This window comes from Brachyhypopomus gauderio, chromosome 7 (assembly GCF_052324685.1).
Source record: "Brachyhypopomus gauderio isolate BG-103 chromosome 7, BGAUD_0.2, whole genome shotgun sequence".
NCBI classification, from domain to species: domain Eukaryota; kingdom Metazoa; phylum Chordata; class Actinopteri; order Gymnotiformes; family Hypopomidae; genus Brachyhypopomus; species Brachyhypopomus gauderio.
The window spans coordinates 10,892,386-10,912,385 of record NC_135217.1 but is presented as its reverse complement, the minus strand read 5'-3'; the positions used below and the strand labels follow the sequence as shown (position 1 = coordinate 10,912,385).

The 20,000-nt window shown below is 43.7% G+C and overlaps 1 protein-coding gene across 1 annotated transcript in view; it reads left to right on the top strand.

Moving 5' to 3' along the window:
* The window catches only part of ncs1a (neuronal calcium sensor 1a), an 18,538-nt gene extending 3,394 nt beyond the window's left edge, over window positions 1-15,144 (top strand). Inside the window, exons 2-8 of the mRNA XM_077011631.1 lie at window positions 3,447-3,471; window positions 11,771-11,909; window positions 12,934-13,012; window positions 13,243-13,331; window positions 13,579-13,656; window positions 14,567-14,687; window positions 14,876-15,144. Coding sequence (XP_076867746.1) covers window positions 3,447-3,471; window positions 11,771-11,909; window positions 12,934-13,012; window positions 13,243-13,331; window positions 13,579-13,656; window positions 14,567-14,665 — 509 coding nt within the window. The 3' untranslated portion in view covers window positions 14,666-14,687; window positions 14,876-15,144. The remainder of the gene's footprint in view (window positions 1-3,446; window positions 3,472-11,770; window positions 11,910-12,933; window positions 13,013-13,242; window positions 13,332-13,578; window positions 13,657-14,566; window positions 14,688-14,875) is intronic.
* Window positions 15,145-20,000: the final 4,856 nt, after the last annotated feature.

Here is a 20,000-nt window from a genome sequence, read left to right as displayed (position 1 = left end):
CCTATACCCCCCTCCTTGTGTGTGTGTGGTGTGTATGTGGTGTGTGTGTGTGTGTGTGTGTGTGTGTGTGTGTAGCAGAGGGGGTTAGAATGAGGCCACTTCACGCCTGTACACACACTGTCACGTTATCTCCCTGTGTAGCTCGTGCTCATCTATGTATATATACAGCAACAAGCTGTGGTCACACTGTTCACCAGGAGATGTTCTTCACACGTGCACATCACCTGTCTTTATTCCACACACTCGCATGTCTTTATTCCACACACTCGCACGTCTTTATTCCACACACTCGCACGTCTTTATTCCACACACTCGCACGTCTTTATTCAACACACTCGCAGGTCTTTATTCCACACACTCGCACGTTTTTATTCCACACACTCACATGTATTTATTCTACACACTCGCACGTCTTTATTCCACACACTCGCACGTCTTTATTCCACACACTCGCACGTCTTTATTCCACACACTCGCACGTTTTTATTCCACACACTCACATGTATTTATTCCACACACTCGCACGTCTTTATTCCACACACTCGCACGTCTTTATTCCACACACTCGCACGTCTTTATTCCACACACTCGCACGTCTTTATTCCACACACTCGCACGTCTTTATTCCACACACTTGCACGTGTTGCTGCGTCCACTGAGATAAGGAGTCTGCTGACATATGTGGCATCGGCACATGCATGGATCCTTTCAATAGCTGAAGGATAATTGTTTGCATTTTCTGGACCTGTGAAATGCACAGCAGCATTCTGAAAAGCAACGGGCTTGCTCACACTTGCTTCTAGCATACGTTTGTCCTAAAGCAATGGTTAATGTGTATTTCATTTATAGACTGATTTGCAGTCGTTGAAGTTTGTCCCATAATGCAATCTGTCTTTAAGGCCATAAACTATAAATAGAATTAGAATAGTTTTAGTTTTCACATACTTCAGTAAAGTGTTATATAAGTATATAAATGACCATTGTAGGTTATGCCTAAATAATGATGAGAATGTTTGGAGTTTTGGGTGCCGTCCAGTTTCCACATGGAACTGTGAGCTCGGTGAGTCTGTGAGTTTGGACAGATGTTTAGTTCTGCAGACCTCGGGTGGAGCTCTCTTCTCCTGCAAAGCAGGCCCACCAGCCTTGTGCTTGTGTGTGTTTGGACGTGTTTGTGCGGGCTCATCCTTACATCCCAGGCAAGCAGAGCTGGGCGGAGCCTTTGTCACTCCGATTCTGTATTGGCCCATTCAGAGATCAGCACTCTTCAGTTCCCCCACCCATTTTGGTTACGTAGAACGACCCGAGATCAGCCACCGCCCCCGTCATGCGGGTCCGAAGGGAAGGGGAAGGTCCCTCGGGGGAAGCATGACTTTGCATCATCGCGCATAGACAACTCGACCTCCCTCTGCTTTGCATGCGTGTGTGTGTGTGGGGGTGTGTGCTTCGTGGGAACCGAGCGGGGGGAAGAGCGGGTGGTTGTGAATCCTGCTCTGCTCGCGGGAGTCCACACACACAGGCAGACGAGGGTTTGCCAGCTGGAGAGAGACGCAGTTACCTGAGCTTGATGCTTCACGGGTCCCACGCTTCTTTCTCATAGAGGGGCTTGTGTTGTTTTTACCTCAGTCAGATGTCCTTTCGAGGTCGAGTGGAGAAGAGGTGTGCGGGCGAGTGAGTGTGTGTGGGTATGTGTGTGCGTGTGTATGCATGCGTATGTGTGTGTGTGATAATGTGGAGTGACCGTCTATCATTTTCAGGCAGATTAGTCATAAAAATGCACCTGAAATAGTCCCAATCACATGTGCCACAGAGCTCACAAGCACTGAGGTGTCATACTAAAGAACATGAACGATTCTTACATTTGGCCTTTCTCGTGTTTTACAACAATGTGAATTTCTACATGGCAGATGTAACAGGGCTGCTGCAGTGACACCAGCCCCGTCTGTGATGTCTGTGATGTCTGTGATGTCTGTGATGTCTGTGATGCGTCCTCTGCCCTGTTCTCTCCTCACTCCTGCGGTTCTCTGGCTCTGAGCCTTCAGAGGCCCTAAACCCTCCACACTGCACTACCCATAATCCTTCTCTTCTGCGCCTGCTCTCTGTGTTTCTCTGCGCTCAGATGCACTTCACTGACTCTGTAATGACTATGCCACAGCCCTGGACAAAGGGCTCAATGTATGTGTGTGTGTGTGTGTTTGTGGAGGGGAGGGTGGGGCACATATTTACCTTTCTTGTGACCAAATTTCTTCTTGGTGAGAAAACAGAAAAACATGGAGACTTTTGACTGATCCTCATGAAGTAAAATGTTGTTTTTGTTTGTTTGTTTGTTAGTTTTTGTTTGAAAAACTAAAATACAAATGAATCCTTTTAGTCACTGTCATGGAGTTTAGGGCTACACGTAGGTGTTGCCATGGTATTATTTAATTGTAGTAATATTTGACAGAAAGTCAAATAAAATCCGTGGATTGTAGGATAGGCCTACAAAACTGTGTGTGTGTGTGTGTGTGTGTGTGTGTGTGTGTGTGTGTGTGTGTGTGTGTGTGCATGGGTGGATGTATCATTAATAAAGTGTAGGAGGGGTAAGTTACCACAGACGCAGCTAGTGAAACACAGTTCCCTTAGCAATGCAAAGCATTTAGATAACAGAACACATTGTTAGACTCCAGTAGCTTAGAGACTTGCGCACAGTCTTATTCACAAAGAAGATCAGATCAGATCAGACCCACAGAAGCAAACCAGGCTGTTTTTCTCCACCAGTGTTCCCATTACATATGATGTAGTGTCTGATAAACATGACATTCTGATAAACTGCGAGCTCTATTTGCCCGACGTCTGATATAGGAGTTGTTGTTCAGAAAGGGAGAGAGAGTTAGGGCATGTAAAACGTGTTGCCGTGGCGGTTGACGTGTTGCCAGGCGCTGTCAGCAACCACCCTGCCTCGCTTCAGTTCCTTTGGCATAGTGAGATACAGTCAACATAGCCGGTTACCGCCACTCACCAACTTTAACTGTAAACGCGCTCTCGGTGGGTGGGTGGGTGTGTGTAGTGGTTCAGAGCCTGTCTGTATGTGGCTGAGCTGATATGACTCCAACTGGGAAGCTGACAACTCTGGCTTGGGGCTTTGTCATGGCAACACCCCCACCTCCACGCACCCCCAACAACGTTTCTTACAGTGTGGTCATATACAGTACACCTATATGATTACAGCATGGAGACTTCCTGAAAGGAATACTGCTTATTAATTTTTAAATGATGGGTGAAATTTTTTTATTGACATTTTATTGGTAAAAAGATTATGTTATCATATACTGGGTATTTCTGTACTTTTTGAATCTCCCTATAATATGTTTGTGTGTTTGTGTACATGAGGGCGGTTCTCTGTGTAAGTTTATGACTCCTGTTCACAAGCTGTTCACCAATGGCCTCTTCTCTCCTGTCTGTCTTTGCAGTCACCGAAAAAGAAGTACAACAGTGGTAAGTTGCACCCTTCTGTGTGTGTGTGTGTCTCTCTCTCACACACACACACACCTCTCTCTCGCCTGCTCCAAACTTACAAACCATCATTCTCGCTCATTTCCCTTTCTCATCAGACCGTTTACACGTCACTTGACACTTCAGACCTGACGCGGGTGTTGTGTGTCGCGCGAGCGAGACAGCGTCAATGATTCTGCATCACTGGTCCGCTGTGTTCCGCTGCACACACCGTGAGACCTTTGCCATGGCTACGGCGTGTGGAATCGTATCCAGACTCACATGACCTGAAGGGAGCAGCCCTTGCGTGGGGACTGGGTGGGGCACTCCATGGTTCCTGTGGGGGGGCCGAGGGCCGTGTGGTGCCGTTGGGTGATACCTGGGTAGCACACACCTTCAATGCTCTGCCCGGTCCAGCACACAGGGATCAAGTTTCACAGGGCTGGTTAGGAGGATCAGCTGTGTTTGGGAGGCAAGAAAGTTACAAACCATGCAGGACTCTGTGGAGACGTCTGTACAGGACTACATGCACATGCCACCAGGACTGGAGTTTGGGTCACATGGTCTTAAAGGCAGTTCTGTGAGATTGACCCTGCTCCTGTTTTGGCCACATAGGAGAAGGCAAATCAAGCATACAAAACCTGCTACAGAGAGTGGACGTCTTAAAAGAAAAGTGGACATCTTAAAAGAAGAGTGTGTACAGTACTTTAGATTTTATAGAAATGACTGATATTAGCTCAATGCTGAATTAAAAATTTTCTTTGTTTTGCATGAGCTTGACTTAACACAAGCAACCTTACATCAACCTGGCTAGCCTGCAAATTTAGGCCATGTTGAGTCATTGCCCTTTCTTTCTTTCTTTCTCTCTCTCTCTCTCTCCCTCTTTCTCTCTCACTCCCTCTCTCTCTCTGTCTCTCTCACAAACTCTCATTCTCTCTCTTTCTGTCTCTCCTTTCCTAAATCCCTTAATGCGTGTGCCAAGAGCCTTGCTTTGCCCACCTGCTGTATGCCACACACAGCAGATGGAGAGCAAGTGACACTGGACAAAGTGCCCAGGGGAGAGAGAGAAAGAAGAGGGGAGAGAGAAGAGGGGAGGGGAGGAATAGTAGGGGTAGAGAGAAAAGAGGAGAGAGAGAAGAGGATGAAGAGAAGGGGTACGGAGAGAAGAGGGTAGAGAGAGAAGAGGAGGGAGGGAAGAGGGGAGGGAGAGAGAGAAGAGGGGAGGGAGAGAGGAGGGAGGGAAAAGGGGAGGGAGAGAGAGAAGAGGAGGGAAGAGGGGAGGGAGAGAGGAGGGAGGGAAAAGGGGAGGGAGAGAGAGAAGAGGAGGGAAGAAGGGAGGGAGAGAGGAGAGGAGGGAGGGGAGAGGGGAGGGAGTAGCAGGGAAAGAGGGAGAGAGTAATAATGTTTCGAGACAGACGCATCAAACAGGGATGCGTGTGAGAGGAAACTGAGCAAAGAATATGGTAGGAAAACAACAGAACAAAGTGAATGCAGATAAAAGGTGGGGATGAAAAGAGCGGGAATGGAAGTGAAGTCGCTATTTTCCTGGGATGTGGAGAACATATCCTCTTGGATTCCTGAGCACCTCGTGTAGCCACATTGCGATTCTAACCAAACCTTGTTCATTATTTTGACGAGGAAGCAGGCTCCCTTCTCACATTAGTGCTTCACACTGACTAATTCCCCTGACAGTGGGAACAGACACACACACACACACACACACACACACACACACACACACACACACACACACCACTGCCACTCTTTGTGTGTAGCATGTGACTGCAGGTCTGCCTCCACTGCTGAACGGAGTCACGGAGTCACACACCGGGGTCGCCATGGCATTAGTCATAAGCTCCAGTTGATCCTCGTGATAAATTATACGAAAGTACAATGTTATACATAATACATCATAATGTATCTATTATATAAAACAGCACTAAAACAATCATAAAAAGACATAGATTCATTCAGAGACCCAAGCGAGTCCAGCCCTGCAGTGGCGAGCGCATCCAGACTGCCAGTGGCCTTCTGGGATATGCAGTTTTCCCAGGAGTCCCATTTCTTCTAATGCTTTATTGAATTTGGGTTGCTGAATGTGTGTGGACATGAGAGGGAGACTTACTGTACCTCGTGTTCTAGTCTCAGGGGACACATGCCAGACACTTAAAAAATATTGTTCAAAATGCTTCCTTTTCATTAGTACAGTAAACAGAGAGGAATTCATCACACGTTTGCAGGGAAAAACATTTTGCTTCATAAATTAATAGGGTTAAATCATTGCCCTAGGAGGCTGAAGAACACCAATGTCCTTGGGAGAATCCAAAGCTTGAGAAACATGTGGAACATGGAATTGCACTGTGTGGGACTATCTAGTTAATAGATAGTCAAAATCAGATTAAGATTATTCAGTATTAACACTAACTTCAGTGCCAACGATCCAGTCATGTGTACAGTTGGACTTTGAAACCTTTGGCTTTTGCAGGCGTGTATGGCACATATGATTCTAAAGTTAAAGGTGCCACTTTCCCATGAGTGAGTCAGTGTGACTGACTGATTTAGTAATGCGGGTTTTTTCTAAATTTGATTCACAGTAACTTTGGCGATGTAAGGACACCTGGAAAAATTTATTTTGTTTTGGCAAAAGAAGTAAAGAAACGAGTCTTGTGCAGTTGTATTTATATTGCCTTATAAAAACAAATGCATAAACATCGCACGAATTAACAAATCAAATAAAACACAGGCTACACGAAACAAGTGCCTCCAATAGATCGATGGAAATAACGTTACTGATGCAAGTGCTACAATCGGTCGATACATTACCCCATCAAAACTTTGGGCGAATAACTCGTGCACCCTCACGCTGCAGCGCGCGCTCCATCTTCTATCCCAGCGGAAGTGCCACTCCGCGCGGCCCTTTACACCACTCATAACTCAGAGGGCTAAAATATGCAAACAAGCTCTCCAACAAATCACGTTATATGTGTGCTGTAAGCTTCACGAAACTTTCAGATGCTTTAAATTGAAAAAATGACAATTATTATATTCAGAACATCACCTCAAACAAAATATTGTAAGATTTATGATATCTGCAATATCCATCATTACTGTAACTCCGCGATATAGTATTTTGTGTGCAGCATGCGGTCTTACTGATGCTGAGACAGCTGCCATTTGCGTTCTGGGTTTGCCAACCGAGAAAATGGCACACATTGTACAACAGCCGTGTTATGTGAAACTGCTTCTTGTTGCAGTACTAACAGCTGGCCTACCAGTGCAACTGTCTTTCACAGAGCTTCAAGTTCCTTAAACACTCGCACGCTGTTTTTATAATTCGAAGCGATTATTTCTTACACACTGTATTTCAGATGCGTCACACGAAGGCACTTAAAACGCATTTCGTCCATCTCATCTCAAACGCTAGCTGTTATATTCCCACCCACGCCGTGTTTATTAGACGACAATCAGCTGCCCGTGGATGGTCTTCGGTGTGAAGCGCGTCTCCTCCTCCTCCTCCTCCTCCTCCCACCATCTCTTCAACCGAGTCCTCCACTCATTACGACAGACTGCGGCCTGATTACAATACACTGTTCACGCAGCGTTGCCAGCCTGTTCGCCAAACAGTCCTCGTTCAGGTAAAATAATCATGCTGAAATATTCACTCAAACGTAACTCAGAGCAGCCTAACAGTACCAAATAAGACATACAGACCCGGAGTCTCAAAAAATCATTTTCTGGTGATGGACGGTTAATGGCACGTTACTGTGAAGGTACTGATACTCCACCCACCATCCCACATCTGTACCATATGTGTGGAAATACTGTAATTAGATCGCAGTATATAAAACACATTAACAATTGATGCGACATAATGGGTTTGCATTATTTTGATTAAAACTGTTTATTTATATTTGTTGAATCATCGTGATTCATCCACTTCCAGTCCAGGCTCCATCAGAACACACTGAATGTCAGAATCATCAGGATGCTTACATCATGCAATACAAGTGTCATCTGTTAGATATCTCCTTTGCATATTGCTGCCTTTTGTTATATCTGTAATGCAAAGGCCAATGTTGTGGAAACAATATATTAAAGCAGCCGTATCTAGGTCAGGATCAGAATAACAACGCGTTGTTCGGTTACTCAAGTTTTATTGCCAAGTTTCCCCGTTAGTGCCATCTGAAAGCCCGTGTTGCATGCTTTGGGTCTTTAAAATATACTGCAATGGCGTGACGTTTGGGACCCTGGCCAAATTAATTTACACCCTGCTCTGCTGCGCCGTGAGCTCACCTAGAGCGGAGAGGGCATGCGTTTACTTCAGAGTTAGAACGGAGTTGTGTGGAGGGAAAACATCTCGAGTGTACTTGACACGATCGGCGTCAAAAGCGGAACTCTGTGACGAAGATCTTGGGCGGCGTGCGATCGTGTCCCATTAACAAGCCTGGAAATCTCCCGCTGGAAAATCCTCCCACGTGACCCAAGTTCGACGTCACATTGCTAAGTTTCTACGGGTGAACAAGAGCGAAACAGGGCAAGGCATGCGAGCCTTTGGATGAAATAAGACTGACATCGTGTTAATTATGATGTCACCTTCTTTTGTAATACATGCTACACAAAATGAAAGTGAGGAGTGGCTGCACCTACTGTAGCCCTACACACAGCACTCCCCAGTTCCACATACACACAAAGACTAGTAACAATGTAGCCTACTTGGTCAGAGCATCTTGTCCTGTTGAGCATAAAAGTTCTTAGTTCTCCAACATCTTTGGCTGCAACTCGTAAACTGGCTTGGCAAGTATGTTTTGTTGAACCCTTAACTGCAGTCTTGGAGGAATCTGTTGTCTATATGGGCCCAGTCCCAGGAGCCAGATTTATTTGCATGTTATATTAGTATCACCATACTGTAGTATAGGCACAACATTAGCATAGCATATTAGTGTTAAGACAGTTTAAGCATTAGCAACCATATGCATACAACCCCCAACATGCAAATGTATGGTGTGTAAAGCATATGTACCATGAATTAAAACTATTTCAACTAATCAAACTATTTAAGCAGGAAATCCAAAGGCGTAAACACAACCAAATAAATATGGTGGGTTTCATTTATTTATTTCTTGTTTATTTGTTATTCATATATTTATTATTCAATATTTATTCTGCATTTATTTATTATTTATTACAAAAATTCGACCAATTCCTTCCTTATAAGCAAATATTGCTGAGATCGGGTGCTATTCGGAAGGTTGTATAAACCAGATTGTTTTTCCTGGTGTTTATCAGAAAATCAGCTATCTACAGGCAAAAAGCACCCAGGTCTGTAGGACACTTTTTTGGTTTTGTTAAGAAAGATCAAAGGTCATGGTAGACATGTGTAATGGTGTGTAATGTGTAATGTTGGTCTGGTGGTCAGAGCATTTATTTATCACTTGTAAGACCTGGGTTTGAGACTGCTGTGTTTCACTGACTCGGCCTTTGCCACAAATGGTGACAGAGGTAGGATGGTACCAGGAGGCCACTGGGAGTGTGCCCATGCTTAAATGAACCCCCACTGCTGGGACAGGATGGTGCAAATGCCAGTAGGACCCCTGGGTGTACATGGGGCATGGGTGTGACCCCAGATTAAGTGTGGATATGTGAGGGATGTGTGGAAAGTGTGAAGTGCAAGACTGTCACTCCCTGAAGGAGAGGATGGTGTGATGGAGACTGATATGAAGGTGAAATGAGCACTCTGGCCCCTGAGCTAGAAAGCTGGCTCTCTGGTCTTTTGGTCATAGCTCAGGTTTGTCATCTGCACAAGCTGGGCTGGAGATGGGATTGCTGCCCTCAGACTTCGCAATCACAATCGCATAAACGTGTGTATCAACACTATCACTGAGTTTCTCATTTCTAAATAATTCACTGGTTGAGCACAATTTACATGTGGGTCAAATGTATTCCGTAGTTTCTGTCTCTACTAGAATGCAGCATAAGTACATGGTGGGTTGGCCCAAATAGCAGTCACTTCCTGTCTGTCTTCCTCTATGTATACAAGAGGTTCCATGTAAATCTCTTGGGCCCCCTAGAGACGGGAGTGAGAAAACCATACTAGACCAAACATGCTTGAAGGTAATTATTGTAATGATAAACTTGCCAGAATCTCAGGTATGTTCATTTGTCATTTTTATAGCAGAAATACACCTGTAACACCTGGCTCATTAAAAATCAAGTACAGAATCTAATTAGTGCCAATCACCACACTGATCTGTGGGGGGTTTTTGGACAGACTGAAACCCATTCATAATTGTACAGAACAGTAGGTGATTCCCTTGGGTGGTCAAGCAATAGTAAAGCAGTTGGACAATTTTGTGCTTGCAAACAAGATATATAATTTGTGGGCACTGATTTTCACTGAAATGTGAATATCACTTAGTGGAATTTTATACCCACGTGACGACCTGAAATAACAGGTAATTTGGCTACTAAAAAACTGCTATTCCAGTTTGTGACCAAGCTGTTTCAGCTGGAGTTTGCAAGCTTTCTTTTTAGTCCTCACAGAACGTGTGAGAGACAGGATGGCTAGATCAGCGACGAAAACTCTGAGTCACATGACTGCTTTACGTTGTTCCAAATACAGATGGCCTAGAGAATGCTGGCTCAGTTTCAAATGGATGTGAGAAATAAATGTTAAAAAGTCAAATTTTCTGTACATTAAAAATGTTCCAAACATGTCCTTGTACACTGAAAGCAATATGTGTAGCACTTTCCATGTATAAACTGGAAGTTGTACCAGTTGTACCAACATTGGAGAGGCATATTTAATGGCTTAAAATATTGCAGGTTTAACATCTAACGTAGTGGTGCATTACAATTGCTGTAATATTCTGATGCCATGGGAGGCCTGGACATCCTGCATCAAATGTATTAGATTAAAGCTGGAAGTGGACAACTCTGTATAGTAGATCTGGACCGGAAGTGGATGCCTCATTGTAGAAGATCTGGACTGGAACTGGATGCATCATTTTAATAGATCTGGACTGGAACTGGACGCATCATTGTAGTAGATCTGGACTGGACGTGGACACCTCATTGTAGAAGATCTGGACTGGAACTGGACGCATCATTTTAATAGATCTGGACTGGAAGTGGACACCTCATTGTAGAAGATCTGGACTGGAACTGGACGCATCATTGTAATAGATCTGGACTGGAAGTGGACTACTCACTATAGTAGATCTGAACTGGAAGTGGACTACTCACTATAGTAGATCTGGACTGGAAGTGGACTACTCACTATAGTAGATCTGGACTGGAAGTGGACTACTCACTATAGTAGATCTGGACTGGAAGTGGACTACTCACTATAGTAGATCTGAACTGGAAGTGGACTACTCACTATAGTAGATCTGGACTGGAAGTGGACTACTCACTATAGTAGATCTGGACTGGAAGTGGACTACTCACTATAGTAGATCTGGACTGGAAGTGGACTACTCAGCTTTCTTGCACCTGAGTGATGGAGAATCACTATCTCCCACTCAGGAGCTCCTAATCATCTACTTCAAACTGCCAAACAACATGAATGTCTGGACAAAGTGTGGCTGTCTCAGTGGTCAACACTCCACTGCCGTGCCATGTGACTTCTTATCCGCAATTAGTCTGATGAAACCACCAGCACAGAATCACTGTGGTTAAATAACTGGATAAGCTCAGAGTCGACGGGCGGTTCAGTAGTTTTTTTTTTCACATGCTAATTGTGTTGCACTCGAAGGAGAGAAACGAGCCGTCTGGCGCATGAAACCCTTCGCTGTCAGCCGTCTGCACTGGAGGGGAGCATTCACGTCTGGGCTTTGTAGTTGTGGATTATGGCTCAGTCTCCAGTGCTTCTTCAAATAGGAATGTTCATTCCACCACATATTTGCATATCTTTGCATACTTGCATATTTACTCAGTTTATTTGAACACACCCTCTGGTATTTGCATTTCTGCAGTAGTAATAAATTCTCTCACACTCTACCTTAAGTATATCCCCCTAAAGAGCTATTTCCCAATAGGATTTGGCATTTAATTTCAGCTGTTGCCACCTCAGATTTAGCATAAAAAATCAAATCAGTTTCCTGGTATTTTCCAAAAAATCCATATTTTATAGACATTAGGGATTTTTACATTCATAGATTTTGTGAAAATGCCAAATCTGCCATCAGCAGGTAGATTTAGAAGATGCCAGGTAATGTAACAGTGAAGCTGGCATTTATACATTTAATAATGAAGTTGACTTGGTTCCTCATTCCCCACATCTTTCTGGCTCTGTGCTCGGCAGGTATAAGGGTTTCATAAAGGACTGTCCCAGTGGGCAGCTGGACTCAGCTGGCTTCCAGAAGATCTACAAGCAGTTCTTCCCCTTCGGGGACCCCACCAAGTTCGCCACATTCGTCTTCAATGTCTTTGATGAGAACAAGGTGAGCACGAAGTGAAAGGTGTGAACGTGTGCAAGGTGCCTTTAGCGCAGCGTTTCTCAAAGTGGGGCGCAAGCAATTGGAAGAAATGAACCTTTTTAAGCCTGTCGTATTCATAAGGCCCAGATGTTTAAAATGTCTGCGGAACAGCTTGAACCAGGGTTAGATTCTGCCTTTAATGAATTTGTACCGGCTCCCCAAACCCCCCCCCCCCTCCCCCCCAACAAATCACGATCCACCCCAAACCCCCCCCTATGGGACAGGTGGGGCATGGAGTTTACCCTTCTTCTGAGGTGGGGAATGATAGAAAAAGTTTGAGAACCACTGCTTTAGCGAAAGAAAAGGGCAAGAGAATATGAGTGGTTAATACGGCAAAATGAAGAACGTTTGGGGGTGGGGGTGGAGGTGGGGGGGTGGATGACAGAAATCACAGTACTGTGTTAAAAAACGCTGTGACGAAAACAGCCCTATGTAATGAAGAGACAGTTATTGGGTGTGTATTTGCACTCTGCTCAAATGCCAGATCCTTAGCAGGGAGGCCCACAAAAGCCAAATCTCCATTCGCACCTCAGCATCGCCACGGCGGTCGTTTAAAAGCCGCGTCTGTGTACCAAAGTCTTCTTCGCGGAGAGTTTAGCGGCGCTGCACTAACAGAGCTGTCGTCTCATTTCAGCTTGCATGTTGTGATTGCGCTCTAATCCGCTACAGTACATACCTGCGCTCACCTACTGGAGTCAGTGAGTTAGTGTAGCAGTCAAGCAGGCGTGGAAATTAAGCTTGCCTGACTGGAGACACAAAAGTCTCTCATCTGGTGAAATTAAATCAATTAAATCCTCTAATCCTCCTTGTGGGAACATAGCTGTCAGAGGGTCTTTGTAATGATAAATAAAATGGCTCTTTATATTACTTCTTGCTTTGTCTTTGTCTTCCATCCCTTTGCCCATCTCTCTCTTTCTCTCTCACTCATCCCCCCCTCCTCCCATTTTTTTTTCTCTCTCTCTCTGTCCCTCGCTCACTCTCTCTGCAGGATGGCCGCATTGAGTTTTCTGAATTTATACAGGCATTGTCTGTCACCTCCAGGGGAACGCTGGATGAGAAACTCAGATGTAATAGCAGACTCCCCACACGGACACCCCTCCCCCGCACCACTGTCTTAGGCCTTTTCAAGTCTTCACCAAAACAAACTTCACCAACTGCCTTTTTCCATTTGATTATTTAGCTATTTCGATTAAAAAGTTTCATTGTAAGCGTCTCAGCAGTGTATGGTCTGTGTGTATGTATGTGCCTAAGAGTTATGCATCTCTTCTATTGCCTGCATTGCATTGGTGTGTTGCAGGGGCCTTTAAACTTTATGATCTTGACAATGACGGTTACATAACTCGAGATGAGATGCTAAACATTGTGGATGCCATTTACCAAATGGTGGTGAGTTAATTTAAATATTTCCCATAGCGCTCTCTCAGGTAAAAACTATATTCAAGCAGAGTATCATTTTCTCTTGCATTTCATGTCCTTAAGTGGTTCTCACTGTAAACATTAACCTGACCTGTGAAAATATAGGCCTTTATTTGTGTATATATTTATATATATGTGTGTGTGTGTGTTTATGTTTATGTCTGTGTCAGACTATATTCTAGTGGATTCTCAGACTGTCCGCTTGTTTTGATTGCAGGGAAACACGGTAGACTTACCTGAAGAAGAAAACACACCAGAGAAAAGAGTGGATCGCATCTTTGCAATGATGGACAAGGTAAAGTCCACACACACACACACACACACACACACACACACATGTATACACACCTGCTTGAATGCGCACATGTACACACACACAAACACATCTGTACACACAAAGTCTGTTTTATATCTGCAGAATCTTTGCATGAGTAGGGAAATAAACATTAAGAATATAGTCTTGCACTGCAGCCTTTGATGGTTTGCATTTACATTGGAAAACGTTCCCTGTTCATGGTGTATAAATATTGTTTATTATTATTTATTATTGGTGATCGTGAGCTTCGGCCGCCACTCACTTCACCATTCCGCCTGTGTGTACTATATCTGTGTGTACTATATCTGTGTGTACTATATCTGTGTGTACTATATCTGTGTGTACTATATGCCTCATTGTCAGCTCTCTCAGCTGGTGTTCATGAGTCATGACCCAGTCAATTTAGAGATCTTCCCGTTGGAAAGATCATTTAAAGAGGCACAGACACACCGTCCTGCAGTTATCTAGAGACACTGGCTTGAACAAACCTCCAAAGGAGAGTTCTGCCTCCATTAATTAGCAAGAAGCTAATCAGAAGCTCTTGGCTACAAACTACAAACCAGCATTCCTTCTTAATCCCCATGACCTAATGCTGTGTCCCCTTTTTGAGGCAGATGCCTGGCCTATATTGTAAAAAATGGAGCATTAGTGTACATTTGTAACTGCATTGCAGTTCTTAGGTAGGGCAGCGAATTATTCTCAAACTCACCATCCGAACAAGCACACCAAGGCCCTAATCTCTATGCTCCTTCTAAGCTCTTTTAAACTCATTTATTTGGGCGCAGGCCAAACTAAGGTCTCATGCTGATGCTGCAGAAACAAACCACTGACCTCTGAGTTGTTGCTCCCCGAAGGCGTACGTACCCACTTCACCCTTGGTTTCCCCCAGAATGCCGATGGCATGCTGACGTTGCAGGAGTTTCAGGAGGGCTCCAAGGCGGACCCCTCCATCGTTCAAGCGCTGTCCCTCTACGACGGCCTGGTGTAGCCCTGACTCAGCGCCACATACAGTGAGTAGACAGGACTCTTCGCCTGGGACTGACTACTCTGACCTGTATTCTGACGAAATTCAAATTCTCATGGGGCCTTCAGAGTGTCGCTGTGAGCTGCAGATCAGCAGTACCAAGATAATGTTCGTAATGTTCATATTAAATGATGTAATACTTGTATTACATATACGTGTGTATGTTATTTGAAGGCCATCAAGATAATCCATCCTGCTTGGTGTATGGGAGGAAGCGGGACATGTTTCCAGCTGTGCCACACCCGCTTGGACCAGGCTCTGCACTGGTGGGAGCCTCGTCTGTGGAAAATGCTCAGCTGTCAATCAACTCATGTCCATAGTTAAAAGGGAAAACCCGGATTCAAGACATCGACACGAATCCCAACATCTCCTGCAGAACCGATCAGAGGACGCCGTTTTCCCACGATACTTGCTAATCAGGCGGGCTGACTCATGTCCTTGGGAGAAAGGGGGGGGGGGGGGAGTGGGTAGGGGGAGGGGGGGGGGGGTCCCACACAGAAGCACTACCCAAACTTTTGCCTTTCCTCAGATGCAGTACACATGTATAAATTATATATCCATCGATTTCGCTCAACGCCAGTGGACCTGCCTTGCTGTGACGTTCGGTGAAGCAACAATAGAAAGACACGTACACATCTCGCTCCTCGAGCCTACAAACACTAAAACACTCTGATGCAACAACACGCTACGCCTTCACAAGCATGTCCACGCAAATACACAAATATATGAAAACACCTTAAGGCGATAAACTTTGCTACGGGCGTGTGGATCATTGACACTGGAGCGCGGTGGTGAAGTAATGATGAACTGGACCTGGCAGCTGAGTCCTTCAGAAGATCAAGTGTTGTACTATATTTCATTTTAAATATGCAGAAAGGCATCCAGTATTTATTTATCTACCTATTTATTTTATTGTTTTGAGCTTATGATTTGTTGCAAAGGTCGCGCAATCACAGGGTGTTATCTGCAGCGCAAAATATTAACCAGAAATTTCTGCTCAAACCGTCGTTGGTCGTGTGACGCTTTTGTGCACATGTTTGGCATGTCTGTGTGTGTGTGTGTGTGTGTGTGTGTGTGTGTGTGTGTGTGTGTGTGTGTGTGTGTGTGTGTGTGTGTGTGTGTGTGTGTGTGTGTGTGTGTGTGTGTGTGTGTGTGTGTGTGTGTGCATTTTGCACTGGTGTGGCCAAGTGAAGCTTGTGCTGCTGTCTTGGTGTATCGCTGCTCTGGCGTGTCCTGATGGAGCCACTTCAGAAACACTCTTTGTGCAGCAGGTCAGTATTTGAGTGTCTTGAACACTGCACAGTATGAGATTGCAAAAGGCTCATACACTTCCATCAGTTCATGTTAACACAGCACCTCACGTCTTATAATTTGAAGCCCACGTGTCATGTTAGTTTAGATCAAACACTTATGTGTATATGTACTGTCTCTTTCTTTTATCATGGTATATGTAAGATTATAAATGGCATTACAGGCGGATTTACCAGTATAAGGACCCATCTTCTGTCATGCCAGTAGGGAAATGGTTAGGATGTCTGCTGCAGTTTGTATTGCAATCGCAGTCAATTGAGGGAATTAAACATTGTGAATACAATCATGTCATGACTACTCTATGTAGTGGTATTACTGAGGTTCTTAAATAAATCCAAATGGTTTTAAAACAGAATTCTGGGTCTATTACAATGGAAGTGCTAGAGTTGGATAGGGGAGTAGATCAAATAGTTTTGAATATGTGAAGAGTTTTGTTACAACTTTTCACATGCAATGTAATTCAGTGTTACTTAAAAATAACCTTTAGCATAGTGAAGTACGAGAAACCCCCAGAATTCTTTGCATTCTTGAGCGGCAGAAGGGTAGTCAAATCAAGCCTTTCTGACCGTGCAAAAGCAGCAACAGTCTTCTGTCCCTTGTCAAATGTAAACAGCAGTAAGTCAAGACATGAACTGCATATTCTATATATTGACATGGAAATACCAAAAAATAGATTGTTTTGTATTGAAAGCAAAACGTGAGCTCGCTGCCTCGGCTTACAAGAAGCTCTTCCACATGTTCAGCTCAGCCCCGCTCACCTCTGACCTCTGACCTTTCACCTCACGTTTGGGCAGTGCTACTGTTTGATGTGTCAAGATGTCGTCCTCCTGGTAGACCGTCTCCATCTGTGCTCCTGGCTGACAGCTCGTCACGTTTAATGGGTGCGTTGTTGAAGATCTACTTTGAGCATCTGCATCCTGAGATCTGTGCTGGCGTCCATCCTGTCATTCCACCTTCACCAGGTGCTTGTTAATTGTAGCTGGCGGAAGTGACAGAAGACAAGTTTGTTTTGCTGTTGAAGGATTAATTTACATCGTGTTACTGTGAGATAGGATCACCAGTGATTCTCATTTCAGCATGCCTTCTGTGGATGTTTAAATCTGTAAATGCACTCAGTCAAATACTGCCACAAGGAACAATGTTTAGAGTCGAGTGTTACATTCTGCTCTGCCGTCATTAATGTGGTGGTTCATTCTGGTGATTTGGTGATTAGTTCTGCTTCCTTTGTTTTACAGCCACTGAAACACATTAAAACTGTTTTTAACACTCAAAGTGAAGGCTGAAGCTCTTCCTTTGAAGCCTTGTACACTTACAAAACCGCACGTAGCTTCAGAGAAACCATGGGCTTTGGACTAGACTGCAGCATTGGCAGCCATAAAGTGACTCAGCATTTTCCATAGTTTAGGATTATATAAGTGCTTAATAAAATTGGAATTTTATTAGTAGGCCTTTAACCAGTCATGACATTCACACACTATCTGGGATTTTTTACTTTTTAACATATTTTTCATAGTTGGCTATTTTAAGTATATGATTACATCATATACTGAGGCCTACACCACCATATTTTTAAATTTCTAAAACTGCCTACATCCAGTCTTGCTTGAATATGACTCAGTTCTAAATGTAGCCACCAGTAAATGGTGGTCTGGAGTAGCCCTGCAGTCTTTGGGCTGTGTCTCTTGGTTCCAGTGAAGTGTGATGTTAAAACTACAGCACGCAAACACATTTTTCACTATTATTTGCTTCCAGCTTTGTGGCAGTTCGGACAGGGCAATTTCTTGTTCTAGCATCAGTTTGGCCCTGTGCACAAAGTGTGGTGTGGGAGAAACGTGACCTCAACCCCCTCAACAGCTGTGGTTGAAATAAAATGTTGTTTTGTCAACCTTGGCTTTCTTGTGCATCAGTACTTGCTATCACAAATGATTTTTTTGACTGAATGGGCACCAGTCCCCACATTCACACTCCAAGATCTTGTGAAAACCTTATCAAAGCTCGCCATTAATGACCATTCTTTTAGAATGGGACTTCCAACAATGTCGCAACGTTGTCCAACAATTAGAGGTGAAATGTTCACATGTCCATAAGCACATAAAAGGTAGCACAGATTACATGTTAGCAGTTAGGTATGGAAGCCTATTCCCACTGCTTGAAGAAAAAAAAGGCCATATATTGTCTCGTAATAATGACTTACAACATCATAATTATGACTTGGTATCTCATAATTAAGACTTAATATCTCATAATAATGACATACAATATCATAATTATGACCTAATATCTCATTTTATGACTTTGTATATCATAATAATGACTTGGTATCTCAATTATCACTTTCTCATAATTATGATGTAGTATCCCATAATTATGACTTACTTTCTCATAATTATGAGATATAAAGTCATAATTATGAGATACTAAGTCATTATTATGAGATATTATATGGACATTTTTTTTCAAGCGGCGGGAATGGGCTTCCATAGTTAGGTGCTGTGCATTTTACTGCCTTTGTTCTGTTGAATTTTCCTACCTTGTCGAATTTTCCTACCGTGTCCGAGGGCATCGCGTATTTGTAGACGTATCTCTGTAAAGTTTGTTTACCTTATGGAAACGTCATGTAGCGCAAATCAGCGTTTAAAAGGTAGGATAATCTTTAAATTTTATTTTGTGTATTTATGTATTGTTATTAATATTAATACAGCAAATTGGATTGTTTACTTCTTTGTATGAACATGTTTTTAGCCTGTGTGTCATTATAAACCAGCATTAAGTTCATTAACACTAGTTAGGAAATTTTGACAGCCTAAATGTCATTATTTTTTTCATAGGAATTTTCGACAAGTAGGAAAATTCGACAGAACACCTGTTTTTGTGACGATACTAACACTGTTATGACCTAATATCTCATTTTATGACTTTGTATATCATAATAATGACTTGGTATCTCAATTATCACTTTCTCATAATTATGATTTAGTATCTTTAGTATAATGCTGAGTCCCTGTTGTCTCCCTTCCAGTCTGTCTCAAGTGGCCACGCCCTCTTTCCTGTTCGCTCGTTGGCTCAGAGAACGTCTCTGGTTTGGCTGCAATGTAAAATCCCTCCCACCATTTCGATCGCCCCTCCCACCACTGTCCAATGCACACGTGCACGCGTGCCATAGTTGCCAGGTTCGCGGTTTTCACGACAAATTGGGCTTGTTTGAAAGTCCAGCCGCGGGTAAAAATTCTGGGGTCGCGGGGTGCGTTTTTTTGGGCTACTTTTGAATTGGGCTACCGCGGGAGTTACAAGTCAACACTAAGAATCGATCGCGATATAATACTAAATTTGTCTCCATTTTACACTCAGCCACCGCCCCCCCGTCTACAACTTACATTCGCTACCCCCCCCCCCCCCCCCCCCGTCAACAACTTTGGACTTGGGGCTAGTTTAGGCTTCTGAAGGGCGGGTTTTACTCTGACTTTGTGCGGGATATTTTTTTATATTATATTATAGGACCTGGCACCCCTGACGCGTGCACACTCTCACTGACACTCAAACTCTCTCTTACACACACGTGAACAGCGGTGGACATGGATACAGCTCCACCGCTACTGATGCCAGCCTAGATTAGGGAGTAACAATTTTATTCATTACAGAATCACCTGCACTTAATTACTAACACGTCTGTTTACGAAAATTGAACAATATCCCAAATCACCTAAATTTTTCCTAAAATTACGTGTCATGTATGTAGGTACATAAAAGAAGTCGATATAACAAAACTAAGTTTATGTACCGCCTGTGCTTTTTATGGTCAATTTTAAGCCAGTGCGTTTGTCATAGTCATGCAGATTAATTAGCACTGCCCCCTGGTGGTGTTAGTATTTCTACATAAATTACGTAAACGTGGTTTACACATACTGACCGAGTTAACCACGTATTTATAACAGTTAACAAAACAATGAGCGACCTCGTCTGTGTGTGTGTGTGTGAGTGAGAGAGAGAG